The 21,448-nt window shown below is 39.0% G+C and overlaps 3 protein-coding genes across 16 annotated transcripts in view; all 3 read left to right on the forward strand.

The window, feature by feature from the left end:
• The window catches only part of CADPS2 (calcium dependent secretion activator 2), a 545,377-nt gene that overhangs the window by 157,694 nt on the left and 366,235 nt on the right, over positions 1 to 21,448 (forward strand). The window lies entirely within an intron of this gene.
• On the forward strand, positions 11,121 to 12,035 carry RNF148 (ring finger protein 148). Its single transcript, XM_007177229.2, has one exon. The coding sequence runs from the start codon at positions 11,124 to 11,126 to the stop codon at positions 12,033 to 12,035; it is 912 nt and encodes a 303-aa protein (XP_007177291.2). The 5' UTR covers positions 11,121 to 11,123.
• On the forward strand, positions 15,224 to 16,357 carry RNF133 (ring finger protein 133). Its single transcript, XM_007177261.2, has one exon. The coding sequence runs from the start codon at positions 15,224 to 15,226 to the stop codon at positions 16,355 to 16,357; it is 1,134 nt and encodes a 377-aa protein (XP_007177323.2).

A 21,448-nucleotide genomic window follows, 5' to 3' on the forward strand; every position in this document is an offset into this window, starting at 1 on the left:
GAGCACTGGCGTGTTACAGTATTCTCTGTATTTTTCTTTTTTATATTGTGTCTTGAAAATATTTAGGAGCAAACAAACCCACACGAATCTGAATTTTTGTAATTAACCTTTCTGATGGAGTTAAAGAGTAAAATAGATGTGTGAGTAATTGGCAAAATGAGCAATGCTCTGTATATTACAGATGGAATCAGAGATGACACCTGTTACAAAACCCGAACAGTGTGTTTCCTAGGGTCAGTTAATGGTCTTAAATTAGAGTGGGGGACTAACTCAGCATTGAAAGAGCTGCTCTTGTCCAGTATCCACTATGGAAAATAAGTATGTCTGGACCTAGTTATAAAAACAAAAAACAAAGGTAATTGGGCTATGAGACATCAAACATTGGGGTAATATCCTGGTTCAGCTACTTAATAGGTTACTTGCTTAGCTTCAATTTTTTAATTTATAAAACAGAGATTCTCATAGTGTCTACTTCATTGCATTATTGTGGTTATCAAATGAGCTAGTACATAAAGTGCTAAACACCAAGCATTCAGTAAAGACTCAGATTGAAGCTTGCATTGTCAATAGTAATAGCATTGTAAGTTACTATAATTCAAATTATAAAAGTACTACACTTGAAATATCAGCTAGGGTAGTTTGTAAGGACACTGCACTAATCACCTTGGGAGTAGTTTTATTCCTGTGTATGGCAGTGGGTTTTGTTCTAGTTTGCTCCCAATCTGCGCCCCACACCTAGTAGTCCATTTTGCATATATGTATTTTTGTTGAGACATAAACATAAACCAAATTTTGTGTAGTTCAGTCTCTCCAGTTTACTATGGATTCTTTCTGTAATTGTGTCACCTATGGCCCTATGAATGAATGTTTGATTTGATTAAATTTTTGATGAGAGAAAAGTATTAAAGAAAAAAATTTACCAAAGAAATTAAAATGACATGTAGAAAATCAAGTTAAAAATTTAAGATATCTAGTCTAGAAACAATTCAAAAGTTGTAGAGAGGGTGGGAAGAGTAAATTCCATGTCCACTTTATATACTTGTAGGTTAAGAGACTGTCGCATGTATTTTTGGGTTAACTGTATGACTTTTCCTCTTGATTTATGTAGAATATCGGTCATTTAGTTTTCCTACCTGCATAATCTTTGTTAGTGTAATCTCGATCAAATGGACATTAGGACAACAGTAATTGAGTTCTAGGTCTTGCCCAGAACCTAGTGGATATTACAAACACTTTTGCTTTCTCACATGATAACCTTTTTGTCTTAAGTCTCAAATTAAACCTTGAGTCATTGGTGGCATAAATGTTCTTCTTGCAGTTTGACATGGATTACTAATATAACAATTACTTTGTGAAACAAGGCTCTTTTTCAATGTATTGAAAAATATTATGCCAGGAGAGCTAATCAAAAGCTTTACTTTGCTTTGCTCTTGTTTTCATGGGAGGTCTGTGGGTGTGAAGGAACAAAAAGGACCTGTTTTTTGAAGTTGGCATATAGATGAAGAAGATAATATTCATAATAAGCAAGCTGTATTATCATGCATCCTTTATGAATCATGAAATACTTTATCTAATGGGCAATCACTTACTGTTTAGCTGCAGATGTTAACAGGCATTTATGCAGTACATCAGTAGTTATGTATGTTATATATGGAAAAGTGATACTAAATGTTTTATGTCAATATAGAGACTTCCTTAGAATTAAAGGATTGAGAAAGTCCCTTAAAGACCCTGACATCACTCTTATCTAGTAAAATAAGTGAATAAGACTATAAAGATGATGATAGTGGTGGTAACATATATCGGTCTGTGTATGAGCCAAACAGTGTTCTAAATGCTTTAGATACCGTACATTTTTTTGCTTAATCCTCATAAGAGTTCTAAAAGTTTGGTACTGCTAATTTCCCCATTTTACAGGTAAAGAAACCAGGGCATGTAAGTTCAAGTAAGCTGCCCAAGGTTGCAGAGCTAGTGTGAATACAGGATTCAAACCCAGGCAGAATTAATTAAACCTGTGGAATTTAAATAATTCCTATTCCTGTTAAAACTAATGAGACCTACTGTGTGAAACATGATATGAAACAAAGATTTGTTTTTAAATATAGAAATTTAACAGCTCCATGAGCTTCATGAACCTGAGTCAAGGAAGCTTTGTGATCAGATGTACTGTTTGGCCTGCTTTATTGTAAACTGCATGAAACATACCAGTGACTGAGGTACCTTAGCTTAGGGTATCCGGACTGTGTGTGAATTAACTGCTCCATCTTAGGGCAGGATTTACCCTTTCCTACCGCTCTGCCATTTACTTCACATTACTTATTTATCACATCAGAGTTCTTGGGTGAGATACAACCTTGACCTCATCTTTGAATCCCCAGGTACACAGAAAGATTGATTCATGAATATAGAAAATTGGTTTTTTGACCACTGCTCTAGCCTCAGCACTGAGAACTGTGCACATAGTAGGTTCTTGATAAATATTTGCATGAATGAGTGAGAGAATAGTGTAGGTATTGAGTAGGTGGTTCTTGGATTGTCCTCCTGGAGCGTATGTGAAAAATAGGACATGCCAAGTTATTTGTGTCAGAGAATCACTTTTATTATGAAAAATCAAATAAGTAATTGATTTTACACAAATCAGTGTACTAAGCTCTATAGGAAGACAAAGGAATATAACAAAATCCTACCCCCCAAGAACTTATAATTGAGAATCAAAAAAGCCTTTATTAGAATGAAAAGTAAATTAACGTTGTTTCAACACCTGTGGAAAACTATCACCAGGTAGTATATAATTTCCTAAGAAAGGATGTGGGAAAATGAAGAATAGAGTTTTTTTTCTTAAAAATGTACATAGTACTTGATTTATTTTTATTTTAAAATGTATATATATGATATATACTGTTTTTACTCTAAAGTATAAGGACAAGTTTTTTTAATGATAAAAGATTAGAGACAGTTCATAGTAGAAAGAACATGATTTGTACCAGGTTAGTCAGATGGTTTCTAGGGGTTGCAGGATTTGAGTGTGTCTTGGGCTGGGAATAGAAGGCCTCATGGGTTGTTGAGAAAGTTAGTTGCTTTAACTGTTACTGCTCATATGATGATAGGGCTTTCTTTGAGGCACTGAAATGAACAAAATTATTCTGATACTTTTCTCTGGATAATGACTATTTGGTTTATGACTTGATACATATCTATATAGGTGTGTGTGTGTATATATATATGTATATAAATATCTTGATATATAAAAGATAAAGGAGCATTTTAAATTTTGTAGACTCTAGTTGCTTATATATTAGAAATAGTTGTTAGTTTATGGCTGTATGTTACTCAATTTTTATATCATTTTTCAGATACAGAGATGTGGACGGAATTCTTGACTTTTAGAGAGAAAATGTGAGACACATGGCCTCTGATCCTGTGATATTAAATAAACCTTTTTCTGGACAACTGCTGTCAAAGTAATTCTTAGCTGAGGGAAGACATGTCAAATCATTGCCTGTTCTATTTTTTTTAAATGGATGACTGTATAATGCAGAGGTTGCCAAAAGCTGCTGCTATGTTTTGATATTTTGAAGAATAAGTGCTTGAAAAGTCACACATTTGTTGAGGACCCTGAGCAAATTTTATTGTGCTGGAGACAAGGGGAGGAAACAGGATTTACAGAAATAAGATGACACTGCTCCTTCCAAGACATTCTAAATCAAACAAAAGTACAGCCAGACATATAAGCGTCTAACTACACTATATAATATATGGCAAAACTAAATGACTGTCAAATTGATAGAAAAAAAATAGGAGCACGTTGTTTTGACTGGGATGATTGCAAAAGGGAGATGGGGATCTGCCTTGAAGGATGAGAAAATATTATTAGGTGGAAAACAGGAAAGAGCCTTCATATAATTGGAAGGGGGAAAGGGCCCCTTTACTGAGCCCCTGCCCTGCTAGCCGTGTGCTTAGTGAATTACAAAGAGATGTGAAATAGGTCATCTGATACTCACCGCGTACCAGAGAGGCAAGCATTACTTCCCCATTTTACAAATGAGAAAACTGAGGCTCAGTGTGACTTACCGCACACAGCTAGCACGTGGCAGAGACTGGGTTTCATGGCAGGTCTGTCGCGCATAACTTTGTGCTTCAGTACAGTTTCTGCTAGTGTGATGACTCCATATTCCTGTTTTTTTCTTCTCTGCTGCCTCCCAGGAGGGATTAAATTACCTAGTAAATGAGTAAGGTTTTTTGACCTGTGAATCGGAAAAAAAAAGTAAGGGATCTAAGTGGGAAAATCTTCATCACCACTGCCCTGCTATTTCTGACTGCTAAGAGCTCACTCAGAGTTAACCGCCCTCCAGGGGACTGGTGTTAGGAAGACAAAGCTTATAAAAACCTTCAGTGACCCCGATTGTGGCTTAAGAAGGTCTAGAATCTAAGGGTTTTAGGACAACTTTGATATGACGGAGCTCCAAAAGTAGGCTCCGCATCCTCGGTGGTTCTTAACTACAGGAGCAAAATGGTCTGTTCAGAGAACAGGGTAAGTTCTGGTGGTTATTCAAAAGATTCTGCTTTTATTTATTTATTTTTTCCTTTTTTGAGTATATTGCCTTTTCTCCGCTCTTTCGAACAAAAATCCAGTCTAAATGATTGAGTTAATATTAAGATGTATTTTGTCCTGGGCTCAAAGAAAGATAACAATACCATCAGTTACCGTCCTTAATCTTTAATCTTGTGTTTGCTGAAGAATGTTCAGCTACTTTCTGTCCTCTTAATGCACAGGCTGTGGTGTGAGGTTTTTCCCCCATTACCTTCCAGACTACTAGTAATGTGTTTCTACTCTGTTGATTGCCGTTCTGTCTTCTAACTTGGCAGATTGAATGAGAAGAAAAAGTTGTTTTCAATTTAGTGTTAAAGTTTTGTAGACCTTGACTTGAATTCAGAATGTGGAAGAGAGTGTAATTTATGTAGTTTGATTTATACCCATTAAAGTTTAAGAGAATTTGGTCATATTCCAAGTGCTCATTTATCTTAGCATTCAAGTACAGCTGTAAGAAATTCAGTTTTATGAGTATTAAATCTGTGGAAGAATTAAAGGTTAAACTTATTATGTATATTTAACTATTGCTCTAACTAAAATGATCACCCTTATGAAGATAAAATTAAATAGATGCATTATTGCATGAGTAATATTACAGGTTAGAATTTGGAGGATAAGACACTATCAATTTAATTAACCTTCATTGAGAACTTAACGATGTGCTGGAAACTGAGTATTGAAAGAATAAGATTTAGTCCCAGACCTGGAGATTAATAGAGTAGATCATTTTGTAGGGGGAGCTATATCAGCTGCTGTATAAAAACTGAATATAAGGGCAGTATTCTTTTATAAACTACTTTTTAAAAGGTCAGTATCTGTCACTGCTCAAGAGCCTAGATAGGCTAAGCAACTGAGGTCTCAGCCGTACTGAGTCATGAATGTGTGGTCACCTCAGGATTATGGAGACATCTCTGCTCATCTTGGGTGCTTGCATATGTTTGCCCATCTGTAGGTTGACCTAGGGTAGCCTCAGCTGGGGCACCTGCGTCCTTCTCTGTCAGGCTGGCCTTATTTGTTGGAGGACGGTGGGGGCCCAAGAGTGAGGGGAGGAGTGCAAGGCCTCCTGAGGCTTAGGCTCGGAACTCGCACATCATCACCTCCGTGCCAGTCTGTTCACCAGCTTGAGTTATCAGGCCGTCCGAAATCAAGGGGTATAGAGGTAAATCCCACCTCCTGATGGAAGGACCTGCTAAGTCACATTGCAAAGGGCATCACTGGGAGAGAAGTAATTGGGCCATTTTGTAATTAGTGTTCCTACCGTAGGGACAGAGTTTTGTAAAAGGAACAAAGCCTGTCTAAGGTCTTATATAGTGACTGCTGCAATAGGAGCACAGGAAACTATAAGCCCTTTGAATTGAAGAAGCATACAGTTCAGGACTGATAACAGTAGAAAATGAGACTGGATTGAAGGAAAGAGGACCAGGTTGGAGAGGCTTATATTTGCATTTCTAGAAGCTTGGGTGTTACCCTTTGGATAGAGGGAGCCATCTAAAGTTTTAGGCAAATAGGAATGCCATTGTAAATTTCATTTTTTTTCTGTAGGTTGCTCTGGCAACAGTGAATTAAAGGTGAGCGAAACACTGATGGAAGATTAGATGCTGTTGCAAAACTCTAGATTGTGGAAAGATCATGAAGGCCAGACTAAAGCAGTGGAAAGTATTCAAGTGTGGTAAACCTGACCATGTTAATCATTCATTCAGACAAACTCCTTTGAGCCAGGTGCTGTGTTAGGTGTTTGAGAACCGTCAGTGAGAATTCCCCTTTTTTAATGTTGCAGAGGCTTCTTGGAGCTTTGGACTTCTGGAGCTCTTACACAAGTTACCCTTTCCTCATGCATCCCACTGTTAGGCGTGCTGATAAATAGAGAGGAATAGTAATCCTGGCTTACCTAGCGAAGAAATCGTGGCTAGTGATACGGTGATTTAAAATGTCTGTCTTGGCTATTTTTTCTTTCTAGTATACTTAGTTACCAGAGATTTTAGTGATACTGAAAGTTATTTTATTGGTTAATATAAAGAAGAATGAATAGGAGCCTGAGTAAATTTTGTGACTTTTACACATCTGTACCTGCCTCTAGTATAGTATGTGACTGTGAAAGTAATTTAAAGATTCATATATTAGTTTTTTAATTTCCTGTATTTCATTTTAGCATATTCAGAACACTTTCCTGGGTTCAGAAATATTAAGTGGAGAAAAGTGTATTTGTATGTGGAGAATAATTTTTTATTGCATATGTCTGGGAGAATATGTGGGAGTAGAGACTAATTTACGGGAGAAATTGAGAAGAAATTTTTATAAGGATTCACCAATTTGCAATCGAAGATAATAACATTTTAAAGTAAGTTATGCCTTTAAAAATCTTTAGAAATAAAGATATCTCTTTCAGAGAATATTTATCATTAGCATTACTTGCTATTTTGTTGTTCTCAGTAAACTAGAGTCAGTATTCTTTTCCTGTCAAATCCCATTATGATGCATTTAATTACTCACAGAAACGCTATACAGTTAGTTGTTTTCTCAAGATTAAATGCAAATCCAGTGTGTTTTGTGGATTCCTAGAGATCTCTAATAATATCATAGCCCTGGATACGGTGACTTGTGAGGTAATTTATTGAAGTCTCTTCAGTATTCCCTGCATTTAGAGATACAATTACAAAGTATTGCCCAGATAGTTTTTGGCTATTTTTCTTCTCAAAGTAGAGATTTCTGGACGTTTGAGCATTCTTAACAGAGGTTGATGAATAGCGAAGGGATAGAGATCAGCTGATTCCTCCCCCCACCCGCCAAGCTAATGAAAATGGTAACCTTCTTGAATTTTAATTAGAACCTAGAAGTTAAGATATATATATATATGGATGTACCTAATTGGTGTATAACTCTCTTCTTCTACCTAGATGATGACCCCTGAGAGCAGGGCCGTGCTGTGTCCCTGGTAACACAGGCTCCGGCTCATATCAGTACCTTGTGTGTAGTGAATATTATGTGTTTGTTGTGGCTGATGGTTATTTAAGTATCATTCCTTTGGGTAAACCTCAGGAGCTTTGTTTACCCACTCACCTTCCAGTTCATACCTGTTCCCTTTGGGGGCAGGGCACTGATTACCTTCATGTTCCCTCCGGCCATGTGCTCAGTCAGGGAAGCGGTTTTCCATAGCAGGATAAATCGTGGTTAACCTTAGCTGATCATGGTAATTCTACTCTGATTTCCAGGGGTTCCATTAAGCATGGGTCTCTAAAGCACTGCTAGCCAGAGAGACATTGAAGGAAGTCTAGTAGGTTTCTGGAAAAGAAAATTGCCTTGCTCTTATATAGAGAGATGGGAGAAGAAAAGTCTCTTTGTGCTTCTGAATGGGGTCTGCCTGGAACAGCAGTAGCCACCTTGGGGGATAATGAAATGAGCCTATATAAGAGAAAAATCAACATACTGTCCTTAAAGAGGCAGAGTGGCAAGGTGGAACAGGCAGGGGTTTTTGAATGTGATCAGCCAACCTTAGTATATTTCAGTCTCCTTTGGTTGAACCTGGCAAGTAGGCTAATGAAAACCTCTTTAATACTTGGCTGTTAAAAAGATAGAAAGTCTATATATTGAATAAATGATCTAAAAGTCACAGATTAGAGTAACATCAGTTATCCATTTTCCATTCCTCCTCCCACCCCCACTGCCCACTTCCCTCCTTTCCTGTTCAGACATCCTGGCCCCAGCACAGAAGACTCTTGGATATGGTCCTGATCAAATGGATGCAATTTTTAATCAGGCTTCATGGACTAATAGGCACTTGTGCTGGTGTCCACTGTTTCTATTTCAAAGAAAACAGGAAGCGGAGACTGGTTGAGGAATCCTCCTTGATGGATGTATTGCCAGTTATAAACTTTGTGATAGGAGCTCAGGCCTCATTTCTCAGGGACAAGTGAGTTTTGGGATGGTTCCTCCCTCCCAAAGCTATTATCGACATTTTGGGTCAGAAAATTACTTATTGCACAGGGCTGTTTCGTGCATTATAGAATATTTATCAGTATCCCTTACCTCTACCCACTAGATGCCAGTAGTACTCCCCCATTGTGACAATAAAAATGTCTCCAGAAATAGCCAACTATTTCTTGGGAGGCAAAAATATCCCCCACTTGAGAACCACTACGTTAGAGATAAAGGATTGTTTTTTATAGGTGCGTTTGTCCTAAGACTCAGGCAAAAGAGAGGGGGGAAGTTCTAACTGCCATTGCCTTAACCGCTTCCTCGTATGGTGAGAAGATACAATGAATTACTAAGTTTTTCAAACTGGTCTTTTCAACCATATGAAGAACCTTTAGATTTGAGATGTTTTGAGCTAACATATAGTTACTGCTTAAACTCCTTCAACCTTGAAAATCAGCAAACTAAAAGAGCAAAGTTAGGATTTAAAAACTAATGTAATTCTATCTTCAAATGTTAAATAATCGTATATTTAACAAACAGCCTCTGATATGATGATAACTGTCTTTGTGGTAAGGCTTCACTTTGCTAATAAATAAGCCAGGATTTCACATTCTGTTTGAACTTGGGAAAAGTCTACATGTAAAGACAGTTCAGATGTGAGCTGAAATGTTGCCTGCATAAAATTCTGTGCATGGGGCAAGTTGATTGGTTCCAATTTTATTTTTAACGGCAAATGTTAACTAAAATATTACAGACCAGGGAGTACAGTAATTCCTTTTGTGAAAATGACAGCATTCTTAACATGCCTCTGATTTAAATGTTGCTGTCTATTTCACACACAAGCAAACGGAGGCTGTCTTTTCTTTCTGCATCCCCAGGGCTTTATAGTATGCCTGGTACATGCATAGCATGTGCCCTGTGTATAGTAAACAATGTTTGAATGAGTGTTGCCAATCTGTTGATTCCTTGAGTGAAGTCAGGTGAAGATATAAAATAAACGCAAACAAGCATTAAAGCAACTTTAAAGCAGTAAAGAGTCTACAGTTTGCATCAACTAAGTAATGTAGTGACTTGTGATAGCTGCTGTGGTCATCCTTTGCTCTGCCCACTACTGCCCTTCCGGTTACCACGTATGTTAATTCAACCTTTACAGTAACTTGATTTGTCTGTCTCTACATCCTTACTGCTATTTCAGGAGTCCCAGCCACTGTCTTCTTTTGCCTAAAAGAAGACACTCATCAATTTATTCTCCTCTTCTTCCAATCCATTTTCCACTTCAGGAAGCCAAAGTGCACTTTTAAAAAAGTGAACATTTTGAAACACTTAAGTCACCTCCCCAGGTTGAAACCCTTCAGTGTGTTTCTCTGGTCCTTCGGACATAATCCAAAATCCTTAGTCTATGGTTCATGATCCTGAACCTCTGACTGCTGTTGGCCTTGCCTTCCCTCATCACCTTAACTTTTGCCTCTCTTGCTTTGCCAAACTCATGTTCCTTCAGATCCTGTAACTTGCCATGTTCCTTGCTATCTTAGGGTCTTGAAACTGCTGATTCCTCTGCCCGGAATCTTCTCAGCTCATACTTTGCTTGGATAATGCTGATGTATCTTTCCAGCCTCAGACTGACTATCACTTTCTTAGAGAGCAATGCTCTGGGCCTCTGGCCTCGAATCAAAGTTTGGGTCCCCTTTACATTTGTTCTTTCTTTTGATACTCTGTTTTCCTTTCAGAGCTCTTATCACAACTTGCAGTTACACATTTGTGTTTTTGTTTAAAATCTGCCCTCACCAGATAATCTCCACAAAGTAGGTGTATGTGTCTTCTCCAATATATGACCCATACTTAGTACTTGCCCAGCACATAGTATAGGTTCTTGGTAGTGATTTTAGTGAACAAAGTTGAATTCGCCTTGCAAGATGGCAATATATCAGACTAACAGTATAAGTTTATATTACATTACCCTCATGTTGAATCTTTAGGCCTGGGGTAAGCATTTAATGTTGGAAGAGAGAGGGAATGATTTGTTCCTGCTTCGCATAGAATGGCATATTGGGTAGCACAGAACCATAACTAAGAACTGGTGACCGAACAGGGACATAAACTCATACATGAATGATTTCTCCTTTGCCTTATAGATAGGAAAACAAGGAGTAAAAAGTGTTTCGGCAGCTTTTCAGCCTATCCAGAAGTAGAAAAGAAACTCAAAGTATTTAAAAAAATTATTTATTTTTTTGCTTTAGAGTTTATTCAGATTAGTACATATCATGAGTCATTGCTGCCTAGCTTTTTGGCCAATAGGATTTCAGTATGCACTGCACTAGTATAAACTCTTGGATTGGCTTAACTACCTCTGATGTCACAATTTCCCCATTAGGAAGTCACAATTTTCTTGAAATAACATTGTACTAATAACAAATCTTGTTATTCTGTTTCATTATGAGAAAGATAATCTACCAAAAATAAAAATGCTGGAAGGAGCAAGATATCTTTGATCCACGCAGACCTTTTCCATTTACGTGCTTTAATTATCTACTGCCAACACTTGAAGATAGCTTCTTTACTTTCTTTTACAACGGTTGTTATTTTTTTCTTCATGTTTGTCAGTTAATAGGCAAATGGAGGAATGAGCGTACTTAGAATTACTCCTTCAATTCACAGTTCTGTTTCATCTCGACTGTTGAGGCTTAGCATCTTTCTACTACTTAGCCTTCCTGACTCAAAAGGAAAAGCCATTTGGACAGCCCACCTGAATATAACGTTTCAGGTGGGAAATCAGATTATATCAGAATTAGGAGAGAGTGGAGTGTTCGGGAATCATTCTCCTCTGGAAAGAGTGTCTGGTGTGGTGGTACTTCCTGAAGGATGGAATCAGAACGCTTGTAATCCTATGACCAATTTCAGCAGGCCTGAGCGAGCAGACTCTTGGCTGGCCCTCATTGAACGGGGAGGCTGTACTTTCACACACAAAATCAACGTGGCAGCAGAGAAGGGAGCAAATGGGGTGATCATCTATAACTATCCAGGTACGGGCAACAAAGTATTTCCCATGTCTCACCAGGGAACGGAAAATATGGTCGCAGTGATGATAGGCAACCTGAAAGGCATGGAACTTTTGCACTTGATTCAGAAAGGATTCTATGTGACGATCATCATTGAAGTGGGGAGAATGCACATGCCCTGGCTGAGCCATTATGTCATGTCTCTGTTTACCTTTCTGGCTGCCACAGTGGCCTACCTGTTCCTGTACTGTGCCTGGAGACCTCGAGTGCGCAATTCTTCCACCAGGAGGCGAAGACAGATAAAGGCAGATGTGAAGAAAGCTATTGGGCAGCTTCAACTGCAAGTGCTCAAAGAAGGGGATAAGGAACTAGATCCAGATGAAAACAATTGTGTTGTTTGCTTTGACATATACAAGCCTCAAGATGTAGTACGTATTTTAACTTGCAAACATTTTTTCCATAAGGCATGCATTGACCCCTGGCTTTTAGCCCATAGGACATGCCCCATGTGCAAGTGTGACATTCTGAAAACTTAAGAAACCCGGAGAATCTCCTGAAGATGTAACTGAGTCTTACCAAAGATTACAGTTAAGATGAATTCTCTTTTAGCACTTTATGTAGAGAGAAAATTCAACTGCAGCTTGTCTATGCAAGTACTAAAGAGGGTGAAATTTGTGTGCTTTAAAAATAAAACTCCATATCGTGTGCATCTATTTGAACTTGCTGTTTTTCTAGTGTTTTGTTATACATTTTTGCCTTTATCTAAATAAGGACATTAGTATACATTAAAAGCAAATTAGCCTTGATTTTCAAATTACAATGATTGTGACATTGATGCCACAGAGAATTAGTCATAATATTTTAAAGTTTCTTTATACTAATTTTTATACTTTGCTTCCATATGTTTAATTTTTGATATCTAATAATACTTCTGTTCAGTAAACTTCATTATAGGTTTAGATCTTGATTTAATTTTCCGTGGTTAATTTTATTAATACCCAGAAAATCTGGTTGCCAAAGCTATTGACTGGGTAGGTAATGTGTTCCAAATAATTATTTTAGATGGTAGCACTTCTGGTTATGTATCTAAAAATATTTTAAATTACTATAGGCCTAATTTAGGGCAGCATTATAAAAAAAAAAAAAACAACAAATCACCTTTGTTTGCCAGAGCCCTTTAAATCCTAGCATAGTGAATCGGCTATGATTGCAAATTTTCCTTCTAGAATTGACTCTAGTAAATGCTCCTCTTAAGATGGTGGTATGTCTCTATTTGGGACATTTTGATAATATAGACCTAGAGCAGAACTGCAATTTTGTTCATTTGCCTTTCCAAATTGTATCTCTTGCCTTATTTTGCCTCTTCCTTTTTTCTGGTAGATAAACACCTGTATCTGTATAACAATGAGAGGCCTGAAGATGTGGGTTTTGTTGTTTTGATGAAAATCTCTCTGGATAATATGCTAAAGCATTGATGTCCAACTCAAATGGCAATTTGTGAGTCAACACACTGTGTGCCTCACTGTCTTTTTTAAAGAGTGGGTGTGTGGAAATCAGATTAATGGTCTTTGGGAAAGAAAATCGACCACTGTGAGCCCCGAAGGTGTCACATCAATGTTCTTTTCTTTTAATGCCACTTTTTGTTGGGCCTTTAGGGACCATTTCTCCTTCCTCTTTTCTACTTTGAGCTGTCATGTTGTTGACTGATATTTCATAAGAATACACTAGCCCCCGTAGTCCTGGTGAGACCCAACCTAAAGTGTCTCTTAGTACCCTATGCGTAGAGGTCAGAGACATTTATGTCCAAGGTCAAAATCCTTGGCTTTGGTTTCCTAGCTGGTGAATAAGAACCACTGAGAGATACCCCTGAGAAAGTGTATGGCAGTGCCAGTGACTGCCCGTATTTGTTAGTTCACATGTCATTCTTTGGCTTTGAAGTCATATTGTGCCATTGGCCGAAGTGTAGCAAGCATATAGGCAGAACTGACAGTGTATGCGGGGTCTTCCACCAACGACATTTGTTGATTTTGGCAAGCATTTTGTTAAAAGCATCTATGACCTTTAACCATCACTGCTGTCAGTGGTTAAATTTAAGTGAGGACCTTGAAGTTTTTCTTTTTAAAATCTATAGCTACATTTTTGTTCAAAGTAAATTGTGCTAAACTAATATTGCTATATATAATCTTTTCCCCTACACCCGTCCTCTTCCCTCAAAATATTGTGAGATTACTAACAGATGTCAAGGTCTGCAGAGAAGTGAGATTAGTCTTTTCTGTCTTTACTGCTGTCATCCCTACATATAATCAATGTAAGAGTGAGGGTAGTGGGCTTCCCTGATGGCGCAGTGGTTGAGAATCTATCTGCCAATGCAGGGGACATGGGTTCGAGCCCTGGTCTGGGAAGATCCCACATGCCGCGGAGCAGCTGGGCCCGTGAGCCACAACTACTGAGCCTGCGCGTCTGGAGCCTGTGCTCCGCAACAAGAGAGGCCGCGATAGTGAGAGGCCCGCGCATCGCGATGAAGAGTGGCCCCCGCTTGCCGCAACTAGAAAAAGCCCTCGCACAGAAATGAAGACCCAACACAGCCATAAATAAATAAATAATTAATTAATTAAAAAAAAAAAGTGAGGGTAGTGAGGCTGAAGTAGTTTAACGGGATGCCCTACTTTTTTTTTAATAGCTACTTTATTTATTTATTTTTAGCTGTGTTGGGTCTTCGTTTCGTGCGAGGGCTTTCTCTAGTTGCGGCAAGCGGGGGCCACTCTTCATCGCGGTGCGCGGGCCTCTCACTATCGCGGCCTCTCTTGTTGCGGAGCACAGGCTCCAGACGCGCAGGCTCAGTAGTTGTGGCTCACGGGCCTAGTTGCTCCGCGGCATGTGGGATCTTCCCAGACCAGGGCTCGAACCCGTGTCCCCTGCATTGACAGGCAGAGTCTCAACCACTGCGCCACCAGGGAAGCCCCCTACTTTTAAAAGTTAAATCAAAACCAAACCTGTCCAACAAATTTCTGAGCAAGCTTTATTAAATAAATTCAGTTCAAATATTTACGTGATAGATAAAAAATTTGCACTGTGACCAAATGTGAGTTAAAGACAGTGTTACTTACCACTTTTATCCCATATCTGGTTATAGTGCTAATTTTTAATTATCATTCATGGTTTTAAAACTTGCCATTTTGATACAGATATTTACTTCACTATGAAGGAAAGTGTTAATCGTATGGCCTTTCTTGCATATGCTTTCAGATTTTAAAATGCCTGCATTATATAATTTTTAATATTCTTCAGTTTAACGTGATACCAGGTAACATTACATGTAGTAGCTCAAGGATTGAATCCATCCTGTAACAACACTGAGGTTACCCATAACAACATTTGAAACAGGCCAGTAAGTGTACAGCATGCTCTAAGCTCTTACCTAATTGGCCGTGTTGTCTTTTATGTCATAATCATGCCACCCAACAGTAAGCAGTATGTAGAGTTACAGTAGTGAGACTGGGATTTTTTTTTTTTTTTTTCAATCTAAAGTTTTTCTCTTTCTCTCAAAAAAACATCTGAAACTCATAAGACATCTTTAAGAATTTCTTACAGAAACATGCTGGAAGACAGTGGAACTTGTTTTCACCCAGAAGATTTTTTTCATTTTAATATTTTCTGTTGATTGTCAGCAGATGTGGAAGCCACATCTTTTTGTTGGGTTAGTCCTTCAGTCACTAAGAGAGAGATGCGTCTACTCAAGATTGGCGCTCGGAGAAACCACACTGCCTCTTCCTGGCTCATGAAATTCAGTTTCCTTTGGCTGCTTAGCCAGCACTGTTGCAGAGCCAGCGCCGTTTGGACTGCTTACATGAACATATCATTTCATGTTGGGAATCGCATGTTGTCAGAGTTGGGGGAGACTGGAGTGTTTGGAAGAAGCTCTGCTCTGAAGAGAGTGGCGGGAGTTATCGTGCCTCCAGAGGGAAAAATGCAAAATGCATGTAAACCCAGTACCAGTTTCAGCAGATCGAAGAACTCGGAGACATGGCTCGCACTTGTTGAACGGGGAGGCTGTACCTTCACGCAGAAGATCAAGGTGGCCGTGGAGAAGGGAGCCAGCGGAGTGATCATCTATAACTTTCCAGGAACTGGCAATCAGGTTTTTCCCATGTCTCATCAGGCGTTTGAAGACATCGTTGTGGTGATGATTGGTAACTTGAAAGGCATGGAGGTTTTGCATTTAATTCAGAAGGGAGTTCACGTTACAGTCATGATTGAGGTGGGAAGAAAACACATCATCTGGATGAATCACTATTTTGTCTCTTTTGTGATCGTCACAACCGCTACACTAGCGTATTTCATCTTTTATCATATTAGAAGACTTTGGGTAGCAAGGATTCAGAACAGGAGATGGCAGCGGTTAACAACTGATCTCAGGAAAGCATGTGGCCAGCTTCAACTTCGGGTACTTAAAGAGGGGGACACGGAAGTATGTCCAAATGGAGATAGCTGTGTAGTTTGCTTTGAACTCTATAAGCCTAATGATACAGTTCGTATTCTGACTTGTAAACATTTTTTCCACCAGAACTGCATTGACCCCTGGATTCTAGCCCATGGGACATGCCCCATGTGCAAATGTGACATTCTTAAAGCTTTGGGGATTCAGGTGGATGTTGAAGATGGACCAGAATCTTTGCAAGTTCTAACGTTGAATGAATTGCCTGGTACCCTCTCACCTCGTGAAGAGGGCACAAATAATGAACTTCCTCCTGCAGGAAGGTCAAATAAAGTGACCCACGTGGAGGAGGAGAAGCACCCTACTTCTCAGAACGATGGCCCGTCTAATTCAGTAGCAGCAGACGTTCATCCTCTACCTTGACAGCATGACCTTTGAGGAAGTGGATTAAACCTGTCTGTGAAATCAGGTCCTAAGTACTAACAAGCAGTTTGTCTGAAGTGTGGTTTTTGTGTCTTTTTTTTTTTTTTTGTTACTTCGGTAGTTTTCTACATTCTTTGTCAAGTCTCGGAGACAGAAAAAAAGTAACTAGCAGGATTATTTTTCCCCATTTTTCACCTTTGCTAAATGTAACTTTTTGTCAGTGTGTGTTACTCCTGTGAGTATATGTGTTTATTTCTGTATGCACATGAATGTTAAACCAAGGGCGAACTTTGCTTTTTATTTTTTTGGCCGCAACGTGCAGCTTATGGGATCTTAGTTCCCCGACCAGGGATCGAACCCAGGCCCCCGCAGTGAAAGTGCCAGGTCTTAACCTCTGGACCGTCAGGGAATTCCCAACCAAGGACAAACTTTATTCCCTAAAAATTTTTTTTTTGTGTATATATATATATATATATATATATATATATATATATATATATATGGCTTTATTTTGGTAAGAGAATTGTTAACATATTTACACGTTCCTTATATTACAGAAACTATCAATGAAGTTTGAAAAACAAATTACCTTTTATATACTAGGAAGAATAAAATTTATCTTCTGATATTTATAGTACACTATACTAATTTTGAAGTCATTGTGCTGTGTTTTCTTCATTCTTAGCATGAAAATTTTGCTGTATAGAATTTTAGTGTTTTGACAAATAGTTCTGTTCAGCCATTAGTACATCTTATGTGATCTGCGTATATATAATGATAGAAATTTTAAAGGTAAAATACTAGCACTCCTTAAGTGAATAGGAGATATTTCAGTGCCCAGTATTGCTTATCATAATTGTTACATGTTCATAATGTATAGAAAGACTTAAATGAAGAATTCCTATATTTAGTAATAGTGTATTTATTTCCCATGTGTCCCAGCCTACTCCCTAGTTTATTTTTTGCAATTAGATAAGACACTTTAACTATGTCATATTATTTTGTAGATAAGTACCACAATGTAGAAGTTATTATGACATATTGGGATTGTTTGTTTTGTTCACTGTATTCCCAGGATGTAGCACAGTGCCAGACCCTCAAATATTTGAGTAAATGAATAATTATTATCTTTTAAATAATGTAACTATTATGTGTTAATCTGAAAAACTGGACAGTTTTATCCCAGTCATACAAAATAATGGGGACATAATCCTGAAAATTTTCATCCCAGATCGCTTTGAAAAAATAGAAAATTACAATTTTTAGCCCAGAATTCAGTATTACAATTTAGCATGTGTAATTTTAACAAAGGGCTTTGAACTCTCCAGGGCTGACACAGGGATTTGATTTCTTGTGCAACCCTAGAGAGAGCTTTATTAAGAGGAATTTCGTGAGTTGCTCAGTGCTAACAATACTGGAATCCAGAGACCGGCAGGAGGGCAGTAGTTGATTCTAACTGCAATGCCGAAGAAGACTATTTAAAGGAGGAAGGACATTCCTCGAAGGCCAGGGAGAACTGAGACGCAGCACAAACTAGGCAGATGGCCAGATGGGGGTGATGCCTTGCTTGGTACATACAGTCTTTTTTTTTTTTTTATACCCAGCCATGGAGAGGTGTTTCGATGAAATGAATCCCAAGAGCTGCTCTTTGAAGGACTTGCATAGCACCAAGGCTGCTGAAGGGTTTAGCAGGAACACTGTTTCACGTGTCTTTCTGAGTTTATCTTCAGAGTAGAGTCCTTTCCTGAAGGTCCACAGATCACGCTGAAGAGACAGGACACTGAGGACCCCATGGGAGCCACATCTGGTAGGATTCCTGAGCCAGAATAAGCTGTCGTTCTCAGACTGGCCACTGCTGGCATCTCTGCCACGAGGGGCTGGCAGCTTATAGGGGTGGCTAGACTGACTTTCTCTGGTTACCTGCTGGAATCATTGGAGCCCTGGAAATGAATGCATCTGGTAATGCTGGCAGTCCCCAAGCCCAGGGTTCTCAGGTTATTATAGTTCTGTGTACTTTCAGCAAATTCATGTGGGGTACATGTTCCGAGATAGACCTAACACTTGAGGAATTTGTTATTTGCTTTTCACACTGATGCCAACATTGTTCTTTCCATCCTTCCTCTGCACTCTCGTTGCTTTCTCCTTTCTTTTCTTTCCCTCCTTTTCCTCCACTTTGTTCATCATTGTCAATCTTAGACCTGACTTACCCTCATGTGTAAAAAATTCGCATGTAAAGTCTCTCGTTAATGTGAACATCAAACATTTAACACAGTGTGCTTGTGGTCTTGATTTGAGAATTTTCAACAGATGTTCTTTAAAGGATAGTTAGAATCTGTGTTTGAAATGGGGAAGGAAAGGTCACATCAGTGAACTTGGGAACTGTCATTGCTGAGTGCCTACCAAGTAGCAGGCAGTGGACTAAATTCTTTCCATAGCTGTTTCTTATGTCAGAACAAAACAGCAGTTTTAATCCTTGTCTTTAGAATGCTGTAAACAGATCAGTAAACCACTTTCACTCTGGGTTTAATAACTAGAACCTGGGAATAGCACTGCTATGTCAAATGTTAGGTATTATTCATTGTAATAGATTTTTACCCTATGTTGTGGGCTGCGCCGTTTTCTCTTGTACCTAGTAATGCAAATGTATTTTGCTGTAATGGCATGGGGCTATAATATGAATTATTTTGCCCCCAATACCAGTGTCATAATGGAGTTCCCTTGCATTTCTCCTTTGTATATATTTTTGCATTTCTCTGGTAATTGATTCCCCCTGCTCACCTCGCTAGGTAGGGGTTTGATACTCCTTATAAGAATTAAACTTTTTTCCTTATAACTGGGATAAATTGGATTTATTATCTACTGAAGTGAAAATGATTCTAAAGCACTTGACCACTGATTGGGCGATGCCGTAGGTGAATTTACCTATATAGTTCCTCGTATTATGTGACACTACACTGATCGTATACCTGTCTCTTGCTATAGAATTGTTATAACGCAGTTGTCCTGTAGAGATGTTGGTCAGCCATAATATTTACAATAATGTATTTCAAAGGATTTAGTGAGCCAGGATCTGGCATTTCTGATGGTATTTAAGCTTAGTATATACAGTTAAAGTGTTTTCTCCTTCTGCAAAACTCACTGGTTTTTGGAGCAGCATGCAGGAATCAAGTGGGAGAAAGGATCAGAATTTGAAGATGCATTGAAGTACAGAGGAAGCCTTCACACGGTGATACTGCGAAGGAGTCCATTTAATGGCAACTCCATGTTCCCGCTCCATCATTTACTGGGAGCCCTGGGTTTGTTTTTTTAGAATTTATTTGGTTTTGTACTTCATTTAAAAAAATGTTTAGTGCTTAGTAATGAAAAATAAGGATTATGGCTTATGACAATTACTGATACAGAAATATGTTAAGATACATACCTGGTTTCCTAAACTGTAAGAACTGTTTTTGGGGGGAGTGGGTAATGTACTTTAAGTTAGAGAGATGATCTGGTCCCTGGGCACAGGTGTTAAGAGTTATTCCACCACAATTTCTCCAAAAAACGTCCCTTTTTTAAATAGCTACACCACAGTTTATAACACCTCCCTCTGCAACTATGCTGTCATCTTTGTCAGACCTCCAAGATATGTGTTCTTTGATTTCAGCTGCTGATAGGAATTTTCTTCATCACTGTTGATAAGCAGGGTAACCCTGATCTGGAAACTTCCCTACGTCTGTAACATTCGTTGCTGCCATAGAAGTTCTGTCATCTTTGAAAACCTCCCAACTTACAGCGCCTCTTTCAGAATTCCTTCTCTGAATTCACTTGACCTCATTTCCACCACTTGCTCTTGGTTCTCATTCCAAGCCTAGTTTCCCTTAACCATCCTTTCCAAGCCCATCTCATCTTCTCCAACTTCAGCCTACAGCCAGTTGTAAGCCGTTTTAGTACTACTCTATCTATGAAGTGCTGCTGAATTCCTTGACTTCAAGACTTCTTTTCTGCAGTACCATTTGCCTACCCTGAGTCATCTCTACTGATTTCCACCAGATCTTTACTTCTATTTAAGAATCCTTTATTAATCTCAACTCTTTTTTTATATTCCCCAATAGAGCAGTACTTCTCAGCATTGGTTGCATGTCAGAATCTACCTGAAGGGCTTTGAAAATGCTCAGTGCCCTTGCTGCACCCAAGACTTCTGGGGTGGGGCCCAGGTACCTGGTACCCAGGTGTTTCCAATGTGCAGACAAGATTGAGAACCACTGCCATAGGGCTCTTCCAAAGAGTGTTTACATTAGTCAAGTTCTAGTTTTATCCTCTGATTCCTTCAGATTTACTTGTTTTCACTTTCCTGAAAAATATAGGTAAAAATCTAAATATCAAGTTATAAAGGGTTACATTTCATGGAGAGGAATTGTTAAAGGCTTCTGGGAGTATGAAGGAGTGGATTGCAACTGGAAAAGCAAGGAACACTTAAATAAGAAAATAACATTTGAAATGGAACTACTGGGTTGGGACGGAGGGCATTCTCATGGAGGGAACAGTGAATAACAGTGTTTTTTTTTTTTTTTTTTTTTTTAAGGATTTTCTTATTTATTTATTTATTTATTTATTTTTGGCTGTGTTGGGTCCTCGGTTCGTGCGAGGGCTCTCTCCAGTTGTGGCAAGCGGGGGCCACTCCCCATCGCGGTGCGGGGACCGCTCTTCATCGCGGTGCGCGGGCCCTTCTCCATCGCGGCCCCTCCCGTCGCGGGGCACAGGCTCCAGACGCGCAGGCTCAGCAACTGTGGCCCACGGGCCCAGCCGCTCCGTGGCATGTGGGATCCTCCCAGACCAGGGCTCGAACTCGTGTCCCCTGCATTAGCAGGCAGACTCTCAACCACTGCGCCACCAGGGAAGCCCAACAGTGTTTTTTTAAAGAAGTTTTGAGTGTCATGTAGAATTTTGGTTTAGGAAAATGAAGACCGGGAATTTTGCAGGTAGTTGCAATAATCCAGGAGTTGATAAGATGAAAATATGAATGAAAACAGTGGCAGGTGAATTGGGTGAGATGAATAGAAGGTGGGTCATGTCCAGGATAATGTTCTTTGATCTCATTTTCTGATAGGA

The sequence above is a fragment of the Balaenoptera acutorostrata genome, chromosome 7, assembly GCF_949987535.1.
Source record: "Balaenoptera acutorostrata chromosome 7, mBalAcu1.1, whole genome shotgun sequence".
NCBI classification, from domain to species: domain Eukaryota; kingdom Metazoa; phylum Chordata; class Mammalia; order Artiodactyla; family Balaenopteridae; genus Balaenoptera; species Balaenoptera acutorostrata.

Coding starts and splice junctions, on each gene's coding strand:
- RNF148 (XM_007177229.2), top strand. CDS start 11,124: ATGAGCGTACTTAGAATTACTCCTTCAATTCACAGTTCTGTTTCATCT.
- RNF133 (XM_007177261.2), top strand. CDS start 15,224: ATGCGTCTACTCAAGATTGGCGCTCGGAGAAACCACACTGCCTCTTCC.